The sequence below is a fragment of the Micromys minutus genome (genome assembly GCF_963924665.1).
Source record: "Micromys minutus genome assembly, chromosome: 10".
Lineage (NCBI taxonomy): Eukaryota > Metazoa > Chordata > Mammalia > Rodentia > Muridae > Micromys > Micromys minutus.
In genome coordinates this window covers 35,531,979-35,549,684 of record NC_137979.1, presented here as the reverse complement: position 1 = coordinate 35,549,684, position 17,706 = coordinate 35,531,979, and the positions used below count along the sequence as shown (strand labels likewise).

At 39.9% G+C, this 17,706-nt stretch overlaps 1 protein-coding gene across 2 annotated transcripts in view; it reads right to left on the bottom strand.

Annotated features, from left to right (window-relative positions):
• Positions 1 to 17,706, bottom strand: part of PPM1D (protein phosphatase, Mg2+/Mn2+ dependent 1D) — a 33,282-nt gene that overhangs the window by 14,909 nt on the left and 667 nt on the right. Inside the window, exon 2 of one of the 2 annotated variants that reach the window (XM_080922315.1) lies at positions 6,303 to 6,531. In XM_080922315.1, coding sequence (XP_080778441.1) covers positions 6,303 to 6,531 — 229 coding nt within the window. The remainder of the gene's footprint in view (positions 1 to 6,302; positions 6,532 to 17,706) is intronic. The other variant, XM_080922316.1, reaches the window with a different exon arrangement.

Here is a 17,706-nt window from a genome sequence, read left to right as displayed (position 1 = left end):
TCAGCACCCCTCTGAAGTACAGATTCCTATATATGGAGATGTTTCTGTAATTCAAAGCATAAAACTAGACCTCAAAAACAGCCTTAAAGATTATAGAGTTACAAGCCATGAAAATCCTCCTACAACTTTGCAAAAGAAGCAATAAACATCTTTATAAAGGAGTGAGACACCTCAAGGTACCTAAAACTTTTATAAGTATGATTAATTGTTTAAAAAAAAAATCTGGTGGGTAGAAGAACACCCTCATAGGAGCAGGAGTGGGGGAGATGGAATGGGGGTTTCCAGAGGGAAAACCAGGAAAGAGGTAACATCTGAAATTTAAATAAAGAAAATATCCAATAAAAAAAAAAAAAAACCAAAGTCTAGTAGAGATGATTGCTAATTCTGTGCTAGCTGTGACTGAATAGGCTTTACTTAAAAGAAACTGACCCTTATTTCAAATTAACCAGTTTCTGTCATGTCCTCCAAAACAAACACACACACACACACACACACACACACACACACACACACACACACACACCACTTCTCTGATTTTTTTTTTTTTTTTTTAATGTCAGTAGAGGGTCTAGGGAGATAACTTAGTCGGTAAAGTGCCTGCAATGGAAACAGGAGATCTTTAGTTCTATCCTCAGGAACCAAATAAAAGCAAGGCAGTTAGTGCTGATGGTACACTCTTAGGAGGCAAACAGAAGAAGCCCTGGAGCTCGGTAGCCATTCAGCCTACACAAATCAGCAAGGCCAGTCCAGAGAGAGAGAGATCTCAAACACCAGGTGAACAAGCCAGTTCCCAAGGCATGGTGGCATGGTTGTCTGCAATCCCACCTACTAAGGAGCCTGGGTGGGAGGATGATGAGATTTAAAGTCACCTGGACAACAAATGAGAACCCATCTCCAAACAGAATCAAAAGGAGCAGAGATAATCTTGGGGTAAAAGGCTTGCCACCAAGACTGATAACTTAAGTTCAATCCACAAGGCCCACATATTAGAAGTAAAGAGCTGGTTCCTGCAAGGTGTTTTCTGACCTTTATGTATGCCTACACACACAAATAAATGTAATAAAAAATTCAAAGTTGACAGAAGATATGCAAACTAGTTGATATGAAGACTTTCCCCACCCCATTGGTAGGAACGCTGAGCCTTGGGCATGCTAGGCACCCACCTGATCTGTCACTAGCCCAACACACAGATTTGCCAGATAGCCTCACTATTAATAAGAAATCTGACACACTGGTGCATGTGTCACCTTCTTATTAGATTACTGTATTGACTTTGAATAGTAGGACTCTTATCTCCCTAAACTAAATGAACATCAACTCTCTGTGCATTGAAAGTCAATTCCACAGTCTGGAAAACTAGATTAGGAATACAGCTCAGTTGTAAAGCACCTGGCTAGCATATATGAGCCCTTAGGTTCAATATCCAGTACTACAGAAGAGGAAGGAAGAAAGGCAGGCAGGCAGGCAGAGGAGGGGGGAGGGGGGAGAGGGGGGGGGAGAACCCTTGAAGAAAGGATAGCAATGATGGTTGAACACACTGAAGCACTTGACAGTGCAAGCCTCTCAACCTGAACTCAGATCTCTAGGACTTATGTAAAAGCCAGACATAAATGCAGAGACATCTGTAATCCCAGCACTCCTCCAGGCAGATAGAAGACAGAGATAGGAGAATCCTTGGAAGCTTTCTGGTCACCTAGCATGGTGTATTCAGCAGAAAAACTGCAAAGAAACCCTGTCACAAGGTAGAAGGCAGGGAGCAATGCCCTATTGTCCTCTGACAGCTACACTTTCATGGTGTGCACACTCCCAGACAAGACTGACAAGGAGAGCAAGTAGACAAGCTCACCTAAAGAGGTTAAGCCAGGAGAGCTGAGCAACAGTGGGAAGTAGCCAATCTGCATTGTCCTATGTTAACACAATGCTAGGAAACACTGTAAATAGGAAATGGAAAACGGTTTCTATAGCTTAATTTTTATTAAACTTAAGCGGTCACATGTGGCCAGTGGTCATCACTGATATGGTGACATTACAGCTGAAACAGATAAACCAAAAATTCCAACATGGAGCAGAATTACAAAAAGTCCCTTGTTCACCAATCTTTTAGAGAATAAGTTCATCTTTCGGTTCTAAAGCCAAGGAGAGTTAGAAGACGAAAGGTTTCTTATGTTTCTTCAAAGCTGAAGCTCAAATGGGAGAATGAGGTAAGCTAGCCATTCACAAGAACATCAAACAAGAGAGATACTAATAACCCTGACAGGTGAGCCTCAGCACAGAGCAATCCCAATAGCTGTCTCCAATATAAATGTAATCAGAGTTCCCCTGACATTTCATTGGCGAGGATATTATGGTCCTTGTTGTCTGAGAAACAAGACAAATAATAGTACTGTTTGTTTAAAAAAAAAGTCTAAAATCAAAGCAATATTACAAGACAATACTTTTACTGCACACTCTGCGGGCGCTCTGTATTAAAAGGCAAATGGAGAGGAACACCCTGACATGTAGAGAGCTGACTGTGCATCAACAGAAGGCTGCAAAAACAAGAGTGCTGGCCAATAGCCCAGGTCAGGACTGAGGGAAGGCAGGAAATAACTTATCATAAAATGGCTCATTTTTACAAAAATACACCTGCTCCCAAATGGCAAAAGGCATGTGTCCAACTGTCCAGATGGTATTTTTAAGTGAAGAGACAAAAACTATAAACTCTTTCATTTTAAATGCTATTAAAAATCAAAGAAAAAAATCAAATAAAATCACTTAAAATTCAAGTTAAAAAATAAGAAAATAATCAAGAAAAATACCGTCTTAAAAATACACTGAGAAGACATCAGGCCCACAGATACATGGGCAGAAAAGGACCAGCGGCACAATAATATGGCAGAGCTCTGTCTCATGTACAAGGCCTGGGTCTGTTCTCCAGAAATGCCAAGACAGAAAACACTGCCTCAGTTTAAAACTCTGTGAGGACTAGGTATAGTAGGACAATCAGAAAGCATTCACAGACAATGTCTGTGAGATCAGAAGGAAGGAAGGAAGGAAGAAGGAAGGAAGGAAGGAAGGAAGGAAGGAAGGAAGGAAGGGAGGAAGGGAGGAAGGGAGGAAGGAAGGAAGAAGGAAGGAAGAAGGAAGGAAGGAAGGAAGGAAGGAGAGAGAGATGAAGGAAGGAAGGAAGAAAGAAAGGAAGGAAGGAAGGAAGGAAGGAAGGAGAGAGAGATGATTATGGGGAATTGGGAGTATGAGTCAGCAGGAAGGTGCTTGTTTAGTATGCATAAGATTCTCAATTCCCAAGTAACACACACACACACACACACACACACACACACACACACACACAGTGGGGGGGTAGAAGGGGGAAGTATAAAGAAATAGAGGAGGTGAGAATATAGTACTAGTAAATGTAAGACAAAATAAACAAGGGAAAAACAACTATCTCCCATAGGATCAGACTATAACCTGAATTTAAGATTGCACGTTATAGAACAAAGAAATAAAAATATCCAAGGAAATCTTGAAAGCAATCCTTAGGATTCTCACAAGTCCCTTTGTAGCCACCAAAATGATTGCTTTGTGGCCTTGACTGTCAAGGGACTTGCTTTGTAGATGATGTTGACCTCAAACCTACAGCAGTCTCCCTTCCTCTGCTCCCAAATGCTGGGATGACAAGCAATTGCCACCACAGCTGGCTTAACAGGTAAGTTCTCAATAAACAAGGCCCCACTCTGTAATTCAGGCCTGCCTAAAATTTACTATTTAACTTGGACTGGATACCAATTCATGGCAAACCTGCTTTACCCTCTAGAATGCTGCGATAGCAGGTGTGAGCCCTAATACCCAACATAAGTAAGTTTCATATGCCCAGGAATTCTGCATTTTCCAAAAAGACTTTAACTACAGGGCTAGTTACTGCTAATTACTGCTCTTACAGAGAACCCAAGTTCTGTCCCCAGCAGTCTCACTGGTGGCTCACAGGCACTCTTAATTCCAGGTTCAGGAGATCCAATGCCTTCTTTCAAACTCCAGAGTCACCTGTATATATGTGACATACATTCAAATGCATATATACATACACACAAAAGAAATAAAGACCTATCTATAAGGTATGTACACAAGTTAAACTGTACACTTGTTGGAAGCCACAGCATTGTTTGCTAATAGAAATGTGTAGTCTATACAAAGTCTCTAGCCAGATGAAGCTTCATTCCAGGGTCATTTTACAATAAGCAATGCTGTCCTACAACAAAGCTAACATTTGTTTATCTTAACCAGAAAAAGTACAAGGAGAAGATAAACTCAAGGCCATCTTAATGCAAAATAAAGACAAAAGCCCGGTCAGCCTCCTCATCAGTAAGAGATGAGTAATTGTCCAAGCAGTTATTCACTGCCATAGAAAAAAGTGTCTGTGTCTCTACTACATTGCTTAGATTTTTTTTTTTTAATTCTAGTTTAAGGTTAAAATCTTAAAGGTGAAGCTGAATACACATTAGAAACATGTCTCTCAAAATGTAATCTAAAGATTCCTCAATAAATACCAAGGCCTTCTGAGCAGGTCAGCTGTTTTCATCATGAGGGCCATGTGTAGAGAGATAGTTTTTCAGCAGTAGAATGACTGGCTATGCAATATAGCTCCCCAGGAACAAGTGGTTAAATGATGAAGTCACATACAAAACCTTGTGTGGGGGTTTCTATGAGTCCTAACCACACACTATTATGGAATAAGCAAAACTATGACAGTGAACAGGTTACCAGCAATAGGAACGGGCACTGAATAGGCAGAGTGTACAGATGACGGTTGTTTTGTTTTTTAGAAAAGTATCTCTACTATGTAGCTCATACTAAATGGCCCAAGATGAGCTCAAACTTCCAGGTACACACCTCGTAACTCATAATGCTTAATAAAACTACTTTCCAGGTAATACATTTACTCTTCCCTGAGCTTGGTGACACATATTTTAATCCCAATACTTGAAATGTAGAATCCGACTGCTCTTCCAGAGGACCTGAGTTCAATTCCCAGCATCCACATGGTGACTCACAACCATCTATAATGGGATCTGATGACCTCTTCTGGTGTGTCTGAAAACAGTGACAGTGTGCCCACATACATGAAATAAATAAATCTCTAAGAAAAAAGAAAAAAAAAGGGAAGGAAGGAAGGAAGGAAGGAAGGAAGGAGGGAGGGAGGGAGGGAGGGAGGGAGGGAGGGAGGGAGGGAAGGAAGGAAGGAAGGAAGGATGGATGGAAGGATGGAAGGAAGGAAGGAAGGAAGGAAGGAAGGAAGGAGGGAGGGAAGGAAGAAAGGAAGGAAGGAAGAAGGAAGGAAGGAAGGAAGAAAGGATGGAAGGATGGAAGGAAGGAAGAAAAAAAGAAAAACATAGAAGTAGGAGGAGGACCTCCATGAGTTTGAGGCTAACCTGGCCACACAGTGTCTCAAAATAATAAACATATTAAAATTTGTAGGTGTGTGTCCAGCTACTGCAACCAAAGGTAACATTCCATGACAGACTAAACACAGAAGATATGTCACCCACTAAACACTGGAGAGTTCTACAAAAATGGAAAAGCATGCCATTCTCATGAATGAAGCATTTTTCTCTCACTGTAGATACATACATACATACATACATACATACATACATACATACATACATATATACAAGGCCCAGGAGAGTTTAAAAAGGAGGGACTTTCTAAATATGATTATGATAAAGATAAACTGTAAAAATTATATCTGGGAGGCACATGGCATAGTCTAATGTTCTGCTTTGTCCACACTCGGAAGGTCTTGTCAGTATTTATTTGAGAAGCTTACAATAAAATGAAAATAAAAGTAACCTATTGTTACTTGAGATATTACTTCTCCTTTAGAGCCATTTCATAAATAAAGCAATTCAAAAAGGTAAACATGAATGCACAGATATTTTTGTAACAAGCAAATGAGAACTCATAATACCAGATTTAACTGCTTTAAAAGTAAACAGAACAAGTACAGTTACCATGCATGTAATCCCAGCAAGAAAGAGGAGGAAAATCAGGAGTTCTGGGTCAGGCTCTAGAAGACCCCATCTCAAAAAGAGAGTGAAAGGCAAGAGGGCGGATTTGTGTGTAACCCAGGACTGTGGGAACTAAAGCAGAGGATAACCAGCTGTAGACCAGCCTCAGCTACACAGTGAGTTACATACCAGGCTGGCCTACATAACAAAACCTCGCCCCACTTAAGAAGGAATAGTGAGGGAGATATAGAAAGTCAAAAGACAGAGTAGACAGCTAACCAGAACCAAAATAAGACAGACAAAACAACTGATTACCTCCCGCCAAGTCCTTCGATTCTTTCTCTTTCCTTGGGAAGTTCTGGCTTGTGATCTTGTGTCACCTCCACAGCTCTCACAAAATCATCCTTTGGGTCATCCTGAATTCCAAGGACCACCCCAGAGTCACCTACATGAGCTACATACATCTTCATGCCCCGTATGATAACCACACTGGCAGTTGTTCCAGACGTGCTGGGAAGACCTGTCATAGTCTTTGGCCATTCTGCTGTAATAAGAAAGAAAACATTTTATATTTTACTTCTCCTTACTTTTCCAGATATACATCAGGACAGTTATCAGAATACAAAAAGCAACCTATCTTGAATTAGCATGTTAACACTTGGGTTTGCACAGCAAAAAGTTTTAGAAAAACATCTTGAGCAGAAGCTGTAGCTCAGTAGTAGAGCATCTGCCTAATATTCTCAAGATCCTAGATGCAATTCCTAGTACAGAATGAATGGGAGGGAGGGAGTAAGGGGAGGCTTAGAATTGATTTGTCCTAGGTAGGGTTTCTATTGCCATGATTTAAAAAAAAAAAAAAAAAAAAGACCAAAACAACCATGGGGAGAAAGGGGCTTTTAAAAAAAAATTTACCTATTTATTGTATACAGTGTTCTGCCTGCATATATGCCTGCACACCAGAAGAGGGTGCCAGATCTCATTATAGATGGTTATGAACCACCTTGTGGTTGCTGGGAATTGAATTCAGGATCTGTGGAAGAGCAGTCCAGCACTCTCAACCACTGAGCCATCTCTCCAGCCCCCCAAAAAGGCTTATTTCATCTTACATTTCCATATCACATTCTATCATCATAGTCAGGACAGGAACTCAAGGCAGGAACCTGGAGGTAAGAACTGACAGCAGTGACCATGGAGATCTTGCTCCTCGTGGCTTTCCCATCCTGCCTTCTTAGAGAACTCTGGACTACCAGCCCAGGGATGGTACTGCCTATGGTGAACTGGGACCACATCAACCATCAAGCAAGAAAATTCATCACAGGCTTGACCAGAGGTCAATCTTGTCAGGTTCTTTCTCAACTGAGGTTCCCTCTTCCAAAATGATTCTATCTTGTGTCAAATTGACATAAAACTAACTAGAACACCTGAGAATTTAAATTAAATCTTCTAATAAATAAATTTGAAAATAATATAACTAGAATACTGAGAGAAAGAAATTACAGGATAGATTTTTCTACTTCTATGCACTACATAGAAAAGCAAAAGTTTGTTAAGTTTTCTTTGTTAGGTACCAAGCCCAAGGGCTCCTAAATACGATGTAAGTCTAAGCAACAACTAGGCTGTGTGGTACAGTTGATTGTAATACCATTTCGTCAAATTCCAGCACTTGTATCTTTCCAGAAAGAGCCACTTGAATATTTAAAAGTTGTTTAAAAATAAAACCAAGTATTTAGGTTTTTTGTTGGTTTTTGTTGTTGTTGCTGCTGCTGCTGCTGTTGTTTGGAAACAAGGTATCACTGTAGTCCTGACTGACTTGGAACTTGCTATGTAGAACATGCTAACCTAATGCTGAACTCAGAGACTCTACCACATATTTTCGTGTGCGTGTGCATGTGTATGTGACTTACTATTATGTGCACCATATGTGCAGGGCCCAAACAGGCCAGAAGAGGCTATCAAATACCCAGGAACTGGAGTTACAGGCAGTTGTTAGGCTCCTGATATAGGTGCTGGGAACTGAACACAGGTCCTCTGCAAAATCAGGATGTGCTCTTACCTGCTAAGCCATCTCTCCACCCACCTAACAACATTTACTGAACACTATGTACAAGGTTCTATACAAAGGTTGCACATATTACTTCAAACAATACAGTAAGCCTCTAAGACATAAAATTATTCCCTAGTTAGGCAGTGGTGGTGCACACCTTTAATACCAGCTGTCAGGAGGCAGAGGCAGGCAGATGTCTGAGTTCATGGCCAGCAAAGTCTACAAAGTCAGATCCAGGACAGCCAAAAAGCTACACAGAGAAACCCTATCTTGAAAAACAAAAACAAATTATTCCTATTTCATCTTATAAATGAAGAAAGCAATACTTTGCATGGTTAAAAAGCTTTCTTAAGATAACTTAAATATTAAATAACAGAACTCTCAAATCAACTCCAAACCATATACTGTCTAGTTAAATTCAGTGACAATCAATTATGTAATACTGAACTAAAACTGTAAAGTCATGATAGCAGATTGAATCACTCACATATTCTGCCCATCGAAACTCTACTGAAAGGAAAAAATATGAAAGTAAGCCCAGAGCAGACATGAAGCACAGTAAAGGTCACAAGCAAATATGAGGGACTCCTGTATGTTTGAGCAAAGACAGTTCTACTAGGATAACTGCAGAAGGCAGTCATCTGAGAAGCAAGAAAAGTTAATATGAAGGAATAAATTGGTTCTCCTTCATTGAATTCAAGAAAAAATAGTAAAGGCTAAAGATAATGGGTGGTAAACTGAGGCTGGAGCCACAGCTCAGTAGTGAGGAACACTTGCTGCTCAATTATGAGGATCACAGCATCCACACCTCTAACTCCAACCCTAAGGAATCCAACACCTTCTAGCCTCCTTGTGTACCCACAAGTTTACTTAGTAAAGTACTAGAAACAGAATCAGAAATATTTCACAGAACAGAGGAAGCTATACAAAATTATCCTACAACTGCAATCAGTCAGACAGGCCACCTAAAGGAAAAAAGAACAATATGCCTAAATAGACCTTGAGCCAAAGAAAAAACAAAAAAGCATGCCAAGGCATTCAACTTTTCTACAGTCATCTGATAAACAGCAATTAAAACCACAAGAGAGGACAGCATGAGTACAACTGCTTAATATAAGACACAGAAAATGTGGCCAGAACTTCAATCAGCTACCTAGGAGAGCACTGTGGGAGCACTTGGGTATCTATCATCAGAGAGGGAAGACAGGCCTCCTCCTCAACCACCCTTAGGAATACACCACACATTACTGCAGAAACACATGGTCAGAGCAGCACTGTTCACAAAGGGGAAAGAAAAGTAAACATCAATCCTGATGCCCTCCTGATTCTACACATTGCCTAAGAACCTCAGAAACTCCTGAGATAAAGGAGATATTCAGTGACTTACCACAAAAATAACATGTTCAATACACCTGATCAAACTACTAAAAACATCAACAAGCAGCACAGAACAAAGCTTCAAGTAATGGTTACTCCTTGGAACATGAAGCCACGATGGCAGAAAACTAATCCTACCTACTAGAAGGCTGAAGTGGGAAGATCAACAGTTCAAGGCAAACTTGGGCAACTTCATGAGACTACCTCAAGAAAGTAAAAAGGAAAGCCTACCCAGAAAGTACTGACTTCTGCATTCGACACCCAGCAACACACAGGGACACACAAGACCAGCACAGGTATACAGGTACTAGTACAATACAGGCAATGTCCTCTTCTCTACCTGGACAGTATATGCACTTACTCGTTACTGACATGTAGTCATCTGTGATGCCAGACATATAGTTCTAGCTCTCAGGAGACAGCCTGGTCTACATATCATATCCTAAGCTAACCAGGGCTACTCAGGAAGTCCCTGTGTGTCTAAATAAATAAATAAAAAACAACAAAAGATAAATTCAGGAAAACAAAATTTACTAAAGGCATACAAGTAATTAAGTCATATTCAAAATCTACCTGAAATAAAATGGGTGAGTGTGTGTGCAAATAAGACAGTCAAAGCCACAGTATTATTCAAATCACATTTCTGAAACTGACTTAATGGTACACACCTGTAATATCAGCACTCGGGAGGTAGGAGGAGGATGATCAAGAGTAGGGTATCTTCAACTACATACCGAATTCCAGGACTGCCTGGCCTACATGAATCTGATTCAAAAAAGAAACTTGAAAGTCTGGTATTGTGGTGAATGCCTTTAGTCTGAAAGAGAAAAGCAGGTGATCTCCAGCTAACCTGGTGGGTACTAGAGGTCAACCAGGGCTATGTAGAGAGACCAGATCTCAAAAAAAGAAAAAAAAAAGAAAAAAGAAAGAAAAGAAAAATTTAAAAACAATGGCTCAGCAAAAGTACTTGCCCAAGTCCTTGGAATCCATGAAGCCAAGAAAACCAACTCCTACAAACTGCCCTTTAAACTTCATATGTATCCACACACATACACAAAATAAATACACAGATAAATGTAAAAGAATCCCATGAGCAAACTGTATGAACAAATAGATATTCTGCAATGGAATAGAAATAATGAAATTCACCTGAAACGTCACCTTTATCATGTTATGGTTTGTCTCAGATGTAGTTCTGAATTTAAACTAATCTATTTATATAGCATTTGATAACTGAATTAAAGCAATCCTCCACCTGTTAATATTGTCTTACATATGTTTTCAAATATAAAAATAAAACCCAAAACCTATAAACTTGTTTTTTAGTGTTTTGTGAGGGTTTTGTCTTTTTTAGGATAAAGTATCTCACTGTTTCCCAGGCTAGAGGGAACCCACGGTCATTCTACCTCATCCAAACAAATAGAGTAAGACCACAGGCTATGCACCACTGCACCAGACCCAATATAACATCACTAACTTCACAACTACATGGGTGGCTAAGGCAGAAGGGTCATTGGAGTCCAAGGCTGTATTATGCTGTGCTGACTAAGTGTGTTCACCTACAAAGAACCCTGTCCCCTTCAGTTTGTGTATCATGGAAATGGGGCATTTTGGGAGGGTGTTGTTATTGCTGTTGTTTTCCCTTATTACCCAGACTGAGAGCAACCACCAAATCCTCTTGCCTCAACCTCCCTACAAACTGAAATTTCAGTCTTACCTTGAACCAGTTAAGATTCAGTACCTCTCTTCTTTTTATTCACGTATTTAAATCTTTGTTTTGGTGGTACTGGAGAGTGAACCCAAGATCTTATGCATCCTAGGCAAAAGAGCCTAGTGTCTTTTTTGTTTTGTTTTCTAAAGATTTTTCATTTTTATGTATGTGTGGGTAAATGCATGCATGTCTGTGAATCACGCATATGTCTCATGCCTGAGCAGGCCAGAAGAGGGCATTGGATCCCCTAGAACACTGGAACCAAACCTGGGTCCTCTAAAGGAGCAGTGAGTACTCTTAACTTTTGAACAATCTTTCTAGCTCCAATTTTTGAGATAGGATTTCATTATATAGCACTGGCTGTCTATGCAACTCAGACTAACCCTGAACTCAGTGTAATCCTACTGTCTCAGCCTCTGGAGTGCTAGGATTACATTCTCAAGCCACCTTACTCAGCTAAGACTCAGTCTTCTAAAAAAAAATTAATTAACTTTTTGAGCTTGGAGTGGTGACATACACCTGTAATCCAAGCTCCTGGGAGGTAGAGTCAGGTAATCAGGTTCAAGGAGACTCTAGGTTATGTGAGATGAATGAAAGAACGTGATGAAGAGAGAAAAGGGGGAAGAGAAAGATTTTTTTAATTCTTTTTTTTTTCTCTTTTTTTATTAGATACTCTGTATTTACATTTGAGATGTTATCCCTTCACCCAGCCCCACTCCCATCCAGAGAAAGATTTTAATAAAGAAAAAATTACAAATAAGCAAAAAAAAAAAAAAATACGTGTATTTTGTGGCAAATTTAAAATTTGGGGCACATATTGTATACGTGATAGCAATATATTCATTTAATTCTTAGGAAGTGGACAGTACTGTCATCAGCTCCACCTTACAGATAAAGACACTCTGGCACAATAGTCTTATGCAAAGTCCAACACAAGTAAGAAAAGCTTGGATTCAAAACAAGCCAAAAGGGCTAGAGAGATGGCTCAGTGGTTAAGAGCACTGACTGCTCTTCCAGAGGTCCTGAGTTCAATTCCCAGCAACCACATGGAGGCTCACAACCATCTGTAATGGGATCCAGTGCTGCCTTCTGGTGTGTCTGAAGACAGCTACAGTGTACTCATATATAAAATAAATAAATAAATAAATCTTTTAAAAAAACTAAATTAAATTAAAAAACAAGCCTTCCTAGTTCTTGCCATGTGAGGAAGCCTAGGATGGGAAGAATAGATTATAGACAGGTTTTGGGGGGCATGGTGACAGTAATATTCTCCTCCAAAAAAAAAAAAAAACCACATTAAAAGCAATTATCACAGTCTCTAAAAATCATAAAGACTGGTGCAGATAGTAAAATACAAAGGAGTAGAGGAGATGACCATATATATCTGCATACATGTTTATATGTATATATAAAGTTTATTCATTGCAACAAGTGTGGCAGCTCAAGTCTGTAACCCAGCACTTAGGTGTCTGAGGCAGGAAGATCACCATGTGAATTCATGGCTGACCTAGGATGCACAGTGAGTTCCAGGACAGCCCACACTACAGAGTGAATGCCTGTCTCAAAAAAAAAAAGTCTGAGAACCCTTGAAAAATGACATAATTATAAATCAAAAAATACTTAGAAAATGAAATGAGGCTGCAATTTCTGATTCATATTCTTTATTGAAATATAAACTATCATAGCAAAAAGACCTTAACAAAACCATCCTAGAATCTGACCAAGTCCCTGGGTTTTTGACCTTTCTGAGATCTGTTCCTTCAGTTTTGTATTTTCCTTCCTGCTCTGACAAAAAGTCAAATTATTTTCTTGAACTAATACTGAGTAATTACTCATAGTACCTAATTCCTACAAACAGGAGAATCCACGTCATTAATCCAAAACTGGTTTCTACTGCTATAACAAACATTTAAGGCTGGGTAACTGACTCATTTCGTTTTGAAACAGGGTGTCATTCCCTATCCCAACCTGGCTCAAACTTCCACCAACAATCCACCATCTAGGATTACATCACCAACAAACACAGTCACCCAGTAAGATCCTATCTAAAAATTAAATCCATTTTTTAAAAGTTTAAACTATTTTTTAAACCTATATTTGATAACCTAAAAGGTGTTTGTCAGGTTTCCCACTGTAGTCTATTTTCTTTGGAATTAACTATTTTGGAAGGAAGGTATCTGAGGAGATGAAAATACGTTTTTAGTGGACTGTTATCCTTCTGAAACCTGTGACTATGCCACTATTCGGAAAAGGGTCTTTGCAGATGAAAGTAGGTTAAGATCCTTAAAGAGATCATCTTGGATTAGAGTGGGCACTTAGTAGAAAGAAGGGAAGACAATGCAGAGAAAGGAATACAAAAAGATGAGGCTGAGATGCAGAGATGCAGCCATCTTCAAACCAAAATAAAAGGCAGGCAAAAGACAGCTGACAGCCACCAGGGGCAGGCGTAGAACAGATTCTCTCTAAGGAACCCACTACTCTCATGACTCCTTCATTTCCAACTTTTGACATCCAAAGCCATAAAAGCTTAAGTTTCTATTGTTTCAAACCACCCAGTTATTATTCAAGAGAGCATTCCTAGGAAGCTAACATAACTCTGTTGTATAAATTTTCATTAATGAGTTTTGTTGTTTACATGTTTACTTATTTAGTGGGCAGGAAGAGATACAAGTTGCAGCTTACAGGAGGTCTTAAGACTTGAAGGAGTCAGTTCCCTCACTCCAAGTGTTTCTAGGGATCAGTCATCTGACTGCCCCAATGCACAATTACTTTTGTATGTCCAAGTGTATGTATAAGTACACATGTGTAGTACACTGGCATGTGTGTACACATATACACGTTTGAGGCCAGGACTGGTCCCTATGGAGCTGCTGCTAATACCTCCCCTGCTTTCTTTCCTCCCCAGCATAATGCACCTGCTCCACAACAACCCTAACAACCTGAACTATCTTCAGGGCTCAGATAACACAGAGAAACAAAAACCTATTCCTACCAATTGTCTGTCCTCTGACCCAGGCCAACACCCCACACATAATAATAAAGTAACAAATGGATCAATGTGTTTACTAAAATATAAAGAAGCCGATTTATTACATCATTATACCAGACAGAAATTCAACTGACTATTGAGCAGCTACTTCACTTCATGTGCTATATGGACAACCCTAAGAGTCTTAGTTACAGCCAGAAACCTCAAGATTCAGCTAAGAGGCAGACATAAGTACATGCTGGTCTCTCAGTGGCCCATGTGATCTAGAGCAGTTCCTCATAATAATTCTAAGAGCTCATGTGCCCTTTGTACTATGTTGACTCATGCACTGGTGGTACAAAGCAATACTTGGTAAAACTTCCAGTCCCTTATCACAACAGAGGCCTCAAAGTGAGCTAGTTGTCACTGTACTCTTCATAGCTACACTCTCACAGCTGGGCTTGGGGGAAGACTTGGTAAGCCATACCTGTAAACCTGGTACACAAGAGGTGAAATAGCAGTATTAAAATTTCACAACCAAGGGACTGGGAAGATAATCAGTTGGTAAAAAGTAATGCAGAACCTATATAAAAAGTCAGGTGTGGAAGGAAGCTAGAGAGATGGCTCAGCAGTTAAGGGCACTGGCTGCTCTCCTAGAGGTCCTGAGTTCAATTCCCAGCGACTACATGGTGGTTCATAACCATCTGTAATGAGATCTGATGCCCTCTTCTAGCATGCAGGTACACACACAGATAGAGTACTCATAAACATAAAAATAAATAAATCTTTAAATGAAAAAAGTCAGGTGCACTAAGAGCTTAGAGACAGAAAAAGAAACCTAGGGCATCTTTGTGCTGGGAATTGAACTCAGAGCCTCATTGGTTATTTACAGGCTCTGCTACTGAGCTGTCACTCCAGGTTCCTGTACTAGAAAGTTATTAGTGACCCAAGAGTTGTTTATGTGGGTGACATCTATCAGTGTGTGTGTGTGTGTGAGAGTAATATATGTAAAATACATGTGTGTGTGTTTGTTTTCTAAATGAGTATATATTTGTTTTGTTTTACACATGGTCTCCCTGACTGAGCTGGAACCAGGCTGGTCTTGAACTCAGAGATTCACATGTTTCTGCCTCCCATTTGTTAGGATTAAGGACATGAGCTACTATGTCAATCAAAAGTGAAATATTTTAATGTGCCCTGAAAAAATGTGACTTGTCAAAGATGACAAAAATGGCTAATTAACACAAGTGCAGGGAGAGGTTGACTACGGACTGAAAAGAACTTGGCCTGTAGGTGATAGGGCGGAAACTTTAACTTTACTTAATTGACAGAAAATAAAAAACTGAACAAAAATTAAAACTTGAATTTTTTAAATTTGTTTTTCCTATATTATAATTCTAACTTACTCAAAATATTTTTTAATTCTTTTTTTAAATTTAAGTTTTGAAGATGGAGTTCAAAGGTTTCATTCAGTAAAAATAAAAGTGTGACTCAAAAAAGTATTTATATGCAGAGCTGGAGAGATGCTACAGCTGGATAAGAGCCTGTACTGTTCTTCCAAAGTACCCAAGTTCTTGAGAGTTCAGTTCCCAGAAGCAACATCGGGCATCTCATAACCACCTGTAACCTTAGCTCTCAGGCTATCTAATGTGTCTGGTTGTTTTCAGGCATCTGCACCCCCCCCCCTCTCTCTCTCACACACACACACACACACACACACACACACACACACAATTTAAAGTACGGAATGTTTTGAAGTCTGCATGTATAAATACACTTACGATTAACAGCATGGTCTGCTTTATTAAAGGACACTCTGAAGTCACAGAGGTAGAGCTCCTACTTACATGAGAGACCCAGTGTTAAATTCAGCACCAACACAAAACAGATTAAAATAAAACCAAATATGAAGTTCAAACTTTTTCTTTTGATAGTCTACTTTGTTGTCCTGGCCCTGAACTTGCACTGATCTTCCTTGGTCTGCCACCCAAGTGCTAGGACGACCAGCATTAGCCACCACACTCCAATATAAAATTCAATTTTTTTCTTTTCTTTTTTTTTTTTTTTTTTTAAAGGGTCTCTCTACTAGCCCTGGCTGTCCTAAAACTCTGAGAGTAATCAGGCTGGCCTCAAACTCAGACATACCTTGGCCTCTCGGGCACTAGTATTAGAGGCATTTACCACCACACCTATCTAAAGTTCAAATATTAAAGGCTTTTGATTTTTAAACCATATGGGAAATTCATATGCCCCAAGTGTACTGCAAAATAAATGAACTCTATAATAGTTCTTTGTGTCTAATCTTAATCTTCTTTGTCTCACTACCCACTTTTAATTCCTCTTTAGCCAATAATATAATGCATTTCTAGAATAAACCACAATGCTTTCAGCTCTACTCTGCCCACACGAAAACAAAATAAATCCATGATAGGGGCCCCAGGGATTTGCTGGGAACTGCCTCTAAAAACCTTAGTGGCTGGTCTTCAAGTCAATCAAATATTTGGCAAAAGGCCGAACAGATGGAAAACAGACTTTGAAACCAGCTAGTCTATACTGTATGACAATACCTTTCTAAAAATACTGTGTATTTTACAAATCTGTTACAGCTTTCTCTGTGTCTCTGTCTCTTTAATGAAAATAGAGTGACTTTCTTACCCCACTATAAACAAAGGGTTTTTAGTGGCAGGAGCATAAACTCTTTCCTGTAACAAAGATATGCACCATATACCCAGAGCAATATATAAGCAACCACATAATCCTCGGTCATTTATGTTATATCCAGAAGTACTGTCTGTCTCACAAACATTCAAAATTTAGATGGACTACAGTTACACTTAACTTTCAGGAATTAAGATACCTGTTACCAAAAGCTACTTTGTTGAGTATTTACATGAGTACTTTTGACTATGAACTTCTGGGAAACAATGCAATTAGCTAAGTAAGTATCCCCCCACCTCTCTCTCTCTCTCTCTCTCTCTCACACACACACACACACACACACACACAACCACCACCACCACCAAGATGTTAACACATACCCCTAACATGGGGTCGATTTAATATTTAACACGTTGCACACCTTTCTCATAAACAATTCAAGGGGTGACCCTAAAACACGATCACAACAGAACTGCTTCCAAAAGTAAGTTGCCTATGTTACATACACTTCAACCCTTCTCAACTGACTCACACAGAGACACTCAGGGCAATCTGAAGAAGTGACACCACCGGTAGGAGGCAACCAAGAGGGACAAGCCCAACAAGAACAAAATTATGACAGATGCTAAGGGAACGCTCCAATTCTTGCCACCTCCTGCTTCCTTCACCTGGCCCACGTTTCTTAAATGAATCCCTCGATTAGAATCCGGCGCCTGCTTTCAAACACTTCTGAGCGTGCTGCTAGCAAAGTGAATAAGCGAAGGGAGAGGGGACTGTTGCCCCCTGATCGTGGGAGGGAGGAGAGAAAGCAAGGAGCGGTTGCTGGGAGACAAGCCATCCTAGCGTTTCCGAGGCCACTCGGTGTGCCCAGAACTCCAACCCTGACCGTCTTCACTCACATCCCTTGTTGGACAGCGTCGCTTGATGATTAGCGCTCTGGTACCGGGGAAGGCCCACGCGG